This window comes from Nematostella vectensis, chromosome 9 (genome assembly GCF_932526225.1).
Source record: "Nematostella vectensis chromosome 9, jaNemVect1.1, whole genome shotgun sequence".
Taxonomy (NCBI): domain Eukaryota; kingdom Metazoa; phylum Cnidaria; class Anthozoa; order Actiniaria; family Edwardsiidae; genus Nematostella; species Nematostella vectensis.
This window is the reverse complement of record NC_064042.1, coordinates 3062736-3070343: the sequence shown is the minus strand read 5'-3', so window position 1 is coordinate 3070343 and position 7608 is coordinate 3062736. Positions and strand designations below refer to the sequence as shown.

At 40.7% G+C, this 7608-nt stretch overlaps 1 protein-coding gene across 1 annotated transcript; it reads right to left on the bottom strand.

The window, feature by feature from the left end:
- Positions 1–1303: 1303 nt before the first annotated feature.
- LOC5517236 (protein boule-like) lies at positions 1304–7350 on the bottom strand. The gene is made up of 9 exons (XM_032387285.2): positions 5740–7350; positions 5432–5488; positions 5193–5284; positions 5080–5134; positions 4946–5002; positions 3845–3881; positions 2954–3030; positions 2259–2387; positions 1304–2076 (listed from the first exon to the last, which is right to left on the bottom strand). Exons 1-9 carry the CDS (start codon positions 5740–5742, stop codon positions 2047–2049), a joined length of 537 nt encoding a protein of 178 aa, XP_032243176.2. The 5' UTR covers positions 5743–7350; the 3' UTR covers positions 1304–2046.
- Positions 7351–7608: the final 258 nt, after the last annotated feature.

The window sequence follows — 7608 nt, the reverse complement described above, 5'->3', positions numbered from 1 at the left end:
GGGATAGCCTGCCCCAAAAATCATAATAAATAATTTCGATTAGGGGTGTGGCTGTACCCCCTCCACCCACCTATAACTTGTCTCTTTCCCCGTGTCCCCCATTCCTAGCAACGCGCCATGCGTGTTTGTTTTGTAAGGGGAGTCATCACTTGCGCTCTTAGGGGCGCGTGCCTCGGATTATGACGTGGATTGTTTCTGTCAACAGGAGCGCAATACGCAACATCTACCAACTCGACGAACTGCTATCCGGGTGTTTAGCGTTTTCCGATTCTGTCATTTCTTAGGGTATAAAATTCGACCAATTGCTATTCCTAGGGGAGTGTTTAACGTTATTTTTTTCGATTCTGCTATCCCTTTGGATTACAACTTACTTCGACCACACCCAATTTCCTATCTCTTAAAGGGCAAGAATTTCTGTAGACCACTCCCAAAGTGCCATCCCTTAGAGTTAAAATCGATTTTGCCGACTATCACCCCCGTCTGTTTTTATCGGAGTCCCCCCCCGGGATTACGCTAGTAGGAGCGCAATACGCAACATCTACCAACTGAAATCTCCCCCGCCCATCACATGCCCACAAGTTTTCTTTCCTTGTGCGCTCCGTGCTTGTGTGGGAGCGACCGCAAAGTACGCTGAATCTTCGAGCATGCTACTCAGCCTGTTTTTACCAAGGCCGTAAAAGGGGATAGGCACATGCCCTCATAATATTTTTTAAAATTAAAAGGGAATGACAAGTAGGGGCGTGGTTGTGTCAAGGTCTATTTTTACTGTTTCTGTATCGTGTCACCCCTATTATATATTGAGGCCTGCTTCAACTTTGTTTATTGAAAGTATCTTGGTTTGAATTCTAGTTTGTACAGTAAAGCCTGCCAAACAGGAACAGCTCGTTTATATGGGGATGTTAGACGAGGACACGGGGGAATGTTTCATGGACATAGTTGCGTATTTACATATTTGATAAAACCATCGCTAATAATCAAGTTTAAAATAGCACATATATCCGCGAAACACAAAATGATATGTCTAGAGCCGAAGATCAGGGACATTAAAGCACAAAACGATATAATATTTACAATCCGTTTATTCTCATTTAAATAACGTAAACGCAACGTCTTTTCCCTCCCCCCCTACCAGCCCTCTCGCAGGTGAACATTTGGTACGTCCCTGATTGCTCTTACGAATCAAGGGGATCATTCGATCATAAGATCCAAAACTTTCGATTATAAGAGTTATATTAGTAAAACTAAAGCATGTCAGGCCCACAACCAGGATTTGTATCTTTGTTTTTTTCACACATTTTTTTTCTTTTGGTAAATCGCCGTGGTACTCTAATCTTTTTTTTTTTAAGTTTGAGAGATAAAACCAAACACCCCCTCCTTCTGTTACAGGCCTAACTTGAAAGCCGCATTGTCACCAGTTTACTTCCGGTCGATTACTTAACAATCTCCGATGATTTTTAACGGAAAATGCGAAAAATATTAAAATTATAATAGCATTGAGTCTAATGAAAGTTTCTTCGAGGATGTAACTGATAATTTAGAGCATATGGTTTATTAGCGCGGATTCTAATAGATTCTTCTATCTTTTGAGGTTTCTGTCCGCCCTCCAGAAGTAAACTGGTTATAATGCAGCTTCAAATCATGCTAACTAGACTGACGAAGTTACATGTTCGAAACTTAGCAGTATTTGCCAAATGCTCCTTAAGGTATCTGTCCTCAAGCATGTTATGAGCCATAAACTATCTTTCTAAAATATTTTGCTTTATATTTGGTTGATTTATTTACAAGTGTTTCTAATTTCCAAAATTAAAACTGCCAAGTATGAATACAATAACACTTGCTACTGTGGTATAACCTGGACCACTATCTTTGTATGCTAATTTAATCTCATCCTCGGGAACCCAGGGCGTGGCGGAGGTCAGAGGCAAGCGCTACTCTAAACTCCAAGCTACCATGGGTCCCCGAGGACGATTTTATGTTGGCAAAATCCTACAAAATCCTGCAAAATCTTGTAGTCCTCCTTCAGAGCCTTTAGGGGGACAGCCTCAGTCATGGTGGACCCAAGGGCCTGTAGACAGCCTTTTGTAAAAGCACACAAACTAATCAGTACCATAGAAATATTATGACAACAGGGACATCCCATTTGTTGGGAACATAACGTGCAACATAAATGGTAATGTAAGTGGCAACATAATACGCAAAATTAAAAATTGGGTCAACCTGCAACTTAAAAACAAAATTGTGCCCTTCTCATAGCTTACCTGCCATATGACAGGATGCTGTTCTGATTGGGGTGATGACTGAGATACTACATGTTGGTGAAGCTGTGGTGGTTGCAGAAACATTTGTGGTGTTGGAAGATGACACAGTTGATGATGTTGTGGTGCCATCTATACAGCGAAATATTAAAAACAGTTATACATGTGAAGCACTTTATTTGACTTCATAGGATATTAATGAAATAAAGCAAGTGTTACAAGATTGGTACGATCATTATCTGTGGAGAGGAGGTGAGGGTTCGAATAAGCTCCTCCTCTCTAGCCCCCCCCCCCCCAAAAAAAAAAAGTACTGCAGACCCTTCCAAACATACTAATATCTGAGATCCACCCTTGTGCCAACTTTTATTGTTGCTGTTCTTTAAATGAGTATAGTGCTGTTGGCGCAAAGAGCATTATGGTTCGAAAGGGTTAAAGCCGCAATGTCACCAGTTTACTTCCGGTCAATTACGTAACAATCTCCGATAAATTTTTAACGGAAAACGCGAAAAATATTTCAAAATATTGAAAGCAGTGTGTTTATTGGAAGTTTCTTTGAGGATGTGATTGATAATTTAGAGCGGATGGCCTGTTTAATATCTCGGATTTTAATAGATTCTTTTGTCTTTTAACGGTTGAGGTTTCGTCGGACCTCCGGAAGTAAACTTGTGACAATTCGGCTTTAAATGGGATTACATTACCATGTGTTGGATATGTGAGGCTTGTTGAGCTTGTGGCAAAATCTGCTTGGGTGGCCAATCTACCTGGGCATACCCCCCTAAAGAAGAAGTTTATTTATTTAATAAAGAAAAATGCACAGAACTATTAAGAAAAAGCATAGCTAAAGAACTTCTGGCTGGGAAAGCTTCCCAAGGACTGATCCGATTACCCTAATCTCTGTTTCGTCCCTCCCATCTCTTGTTTTAATGCATTATCCAAAAAGAAAAACTAGAACGCGAAAAAACAAAGACCAGGGATATGGGCGGGGGTGGGCCGAGCCGGCCGTGACCCCCCTTATTTTCAGATATTTGTCTTAAAAATAACAAAAAATATAGTGTAATCCAAGGATGAACAATGAATCCAGCACCCCTTTCTCGAAACCCTTGCTTTGAAACTCCTGGAACTGCCCCTGAGATGCGACACAGATAATAAGTGAACATCCCATGAGAAACCCAGGGCGCCTAGGCAACAGGCCCCTCCCCTCCGACGGATTTTTATCGCGCCTGGTTATGCTGACCTCAATGCCCTGGGTACGTGAGAATGATAAGTGAATTGCTAGAAAAAACCATTGAAAAACTCTGTTAGCAAAGCAGGGTAAGGGTAATTTATGTTGGTGGTGATGATAATCGGAAAAAATATCAAATTGTAACCAAATTGGAAAAATTAAAATAAGAGTCGTAAAAATAAAGAGCCATAGCAGGCCACTTAAGATTGGGGCGGCACAACACGGAAACATTATGAAAATATTGGGGAGACGGCCACGCCCCTACTTGTCAATTCCTTTTTTTTAATATTGGGGGGGGGGAACATGCCTCCAGCAGTGCCCCACGTGCTACGGCCCTGAAATATCAGAGTTTTGACTCGGTACATACCATAACTACAATACAAATCAGGGACATGCCCAAAGCTCTGCAATAAAAATAAACCCAATCATGCACTTGCTTCGTGGTTATGTTGTCAAAATAACTGCGCTAACCAAGCGTTTAAAAACGGAATTATCACTTTTTGTCCTGTCATACTAGGAATTTTTTTCATTTAAAAATCCTGGCAATTTGTCTTTCCTTGCTGTTTAAAAAAGTAACAATGCAATATTGCGTAAAAATGCAATACGCACTTTTTTATAATAATGTCTTATTTTTTTGTTGAGGCTTGATCGTTTTTATTTTTGGGACATTTTAAGGCTGAATATGTTCTTAACGATGTTCTTAAATTTAAGTGTTTATAAGAATATAAAACCCAATGAATCATGAGGAAGATAATTAACTAATGATCAATAGCAATAATAAGGTTGTTACAATGAGCAAAATTTGATTCTGCATTTTATAACGCATCAGGACTAAAAAAAAATGCTATCTAAACCTCGGCATGTTCTTAGCATGTTCTTAAAATTTGGCAAATTCTCAAGCTGGAAGTTTTATAGAAAAGTTCTTATAAAAAAAGAGTGAATGTGTAAAAAAAGCAGCAGTGTTTCAGATTGGCTTCAAGTTCCGAGCGTGAGAAGGGCTACTCGTGATTGGCTAATTTGGTAATCTAGTACATATGGCTGGGACAACAACAATAGTTAGTGTGCCTTCCCTTCTCGCATTTCATTGAAGGTTTCTTTTTCTTCAGAATTCCCTGTCTACCAGAGGCTCGAACTTCACTCGCTAACTGTTTACTGTTAACTGTCACAACGGTCTTGACCCGCTTCGCTCTTCGTAGCCAAGACCGTCGTAAACGAACGAGTGAAGCTTGAGCCCCTAGTGCCCATGGTATCAAGTGTTTGGGGAAGTAATAGAAGACAGTAGTAGAAAGGATTAATCTGTCAAATAGATATAAACGTTTCTATCATTTTTTCCTCACAACTGTCACAAGCTGTTATTCATCCTGGCTTTCGCCCATATCGTAGACAAGTTAAATGTTTTCATCGTAAAAGACAACTAACGACAGGCTTCTAAAGGTTCGGAAACTATGGGCACAGGAGAAATACTCACCAGTTTTCGATATGCTTCGCCAATCACAAGCCTTTTTCCTTTGTAAAAAACCGTACCCTAAAACACAAAGGACCAGTCCTAAAATTATTAATTTACTTTGATATTTTCAATAACAAAAGAATTATTTTTAATACCAATTTGAAGACTTTCTTCGCATCGTCATCACGAAAAAACGTCACAAATCCATACCTAAATAGGTAAATAAGTTAGTAAAAATAAATTATTTTTCCCAAATTCCATTACATACCCACGGCTAACTCCTTCTCCATCTCTTGCAATTTTCACATCTCTCACCGCCCCATAGCTCTCAAACAGTTCTCTGAGTTCAATTGCCGTAGTCTTAAAATAAAAAAGAAGCTTGCTAAGGTGTCAAGTGAAGTTATAGCAGCACTATGAACAGATAATGGGCTTCTCATACACAAGTTACCCTAAGCATTGCTGACCAAAAGACATGATATTTGATTACCATGTTTGATTCTTTCATACCTGGAAGGCTACTCCACCAACAAAAATCCTATTGGGGTACCTTAGCACTGGTACATCCTAGAATCAAAGTATGAGGCATTGATAAAAATCCATTCAGACAAAATATAACGCAATTTATCACAAATATACGTAAAGGGAACAAGCTAGAGCTTGTTAAAGAAAGAATAGCCTTTCTAGGAGCCCCTTTCTAGACACAGAATAAATCGACCAAATATCGAATGCGTAAGGGAATTATAAAACATGGAATTTCCTGCGACAGCGGGCTCTCAATAATAATTTCTAATTTCTAACTAAAAATATCCTCTTACCATTTCTTTAATCCATTAGTGCGCTCTCTCCTCTACAAGTCAACTGTCACCCACTCGGTCTACATTTGGACAGCGGCCAAGGTAGCCTGGCTCAACATTGCACTTATAGTACACGCACGAAAAAGCTCATATTTCCAGGTTTTATAAAGGCAGTGTCATTTTGTAAAGTAGAAGTATTTTAGCTGGTAGCATTTTTAAAAAATTAACTTCACTGAAATTCAAAGAATCACGTAGTGTCTTCTGTCAAGTTTGCCGTGGTTGAGTGATCCTACTGGGGTGTGGCCATGGGGTACCCTAGCTAGCACACAAGGGTGCCCCCCGGCTTCCCACACGCGTCAGTGAATGATTTCTAAGGGCATACGAATTCACGCAAATAAACATCTATGAGTTATATCTTTATGATCTAATTCATGAAATAAACTTAGTTGGGGTGTGAATTTATTCGTTTGTTGTGTTTTTTTCTTCCCAAGAAGCTCAATTTTAGATTTTGAGTCGATAATAAGTATGTTAATGAGACAAGGCTTGAAACTTTATTCTTACTACCTCAGCTTCAGCCAGATTTTCTGCCCGGATTTTAATCAGTAGGACAACACTGACACTGGACTATCACTGACTATCACCGAATTGGCCTTTTCAAGCAATCGGCTGAAATCCTGCGAAATGATTTTTTTAACGTCAATTTCCGTTGATGATCGGGGCATAGCAGCTGGTCAAATGGCATCCTTGGAATGTAATTTGCGTAGACAGCTTAGCCACGCACACCATACCGCACCACCCTAGACCCTTCTTGTCTTTCTCTCAGTTTCCGCACTAACTTCCAAATGGTGAGCTGTTGTGTGAGACGTAACTTAGACGTAACTAAGGCTAAGGGAAGTACATGCGGACTGTCAATGTTTGCGACCTGTCGATAGAGGTCTAGGGTGGTGTGGGACTACGCTGTCTATGCAAATTACATTCCGAGTCGTAACCGAATATGACATGACAGGACTGGGATCCTGACTATTGCCTCCTAATTAATGCACGGGTAGCTCAGGTTCCTTTGTGTTGCACAGTTCGCTAGATCAGTACCCTCGGTACTAGAGGCTCAAGCTCAACTCCGACAACACGAGCCGCGAAGCGAGTCAGTAAAAGGGTGCATAGTAAACGAACAAAGCTAGAGACTCTCGTACCTAGGGTAGCAATATAGTGGTGCTGATTTCGAAATCTCCAGCCTAGAGCCAATTACAATACGGCGTTTCAGCGTATGTCTGGAAGTTTGGTCTATTTTTTCGCTCGTTTATTTTATCTAAGGACGTTCGATCCTCGGACAATTGGTTTATCATTTCTTCCTTCTAAGTCTTCTCTCCGTTATATCCCACGCTAGAGAGAATTTATCAACCAATCGATTTAAACGTGTACCACTTTTAACAATATAAAAAGAATTAAAAACAGAAAGAAGAGGGGCCCCTCCCCCTGGCCCTCTCAGTTCGCTGGAACTCCGCCCCTGTTAAAAAGAGGGAGGCATAGAATGGTCCCCCGAAATTTCGATGTGCTCGCAGTTTTCTGCTAATGCTCGCCTGCTCGCGCAATTTTTCCGCCGTGCCCGCATTGTATTTTTCGACGTGGTCGCTGCTCGGTTTAAAACTAAAATTGCTTGTTCTTGCATAAAAAACGGGGTGCTCGCCAAAGACCATTCGAGGGCCCAAAAATGAGATGAGATCCACAAAGCCGCCTCTACATATTTCATAAAATCACCCCTCCCCCATACGAGAAACTCTAGAAACCTGCTCCATCTGAACATTACCCCCTCCCCCCCCCCCTTCCTTGCACCGCTCTTTTTTGATAGGGGACTGGTACCTGTTTTCCTCCCCTCCATGGAATCATGGGAAG

Bases quoted from the DNA above. Each gene is read 5' to 3' on its own strand.
- LOC5517236 (XM_032387285.2), bottom strand. The intron at 2,388-2,953 runs GTAATGTAATCC...TTCGCTGTATAG, and splicing joins CCTCACATATCCAACACATG to ATGGCACCACAACATCATCA. The intron at 2,077-2,258 runs GTAAGCTATGAG...CTTTTACAAAAG, and splicing joins AGCATCCTGTCATATGGCAG to GCTGTCTACAGGCCCTTGGG.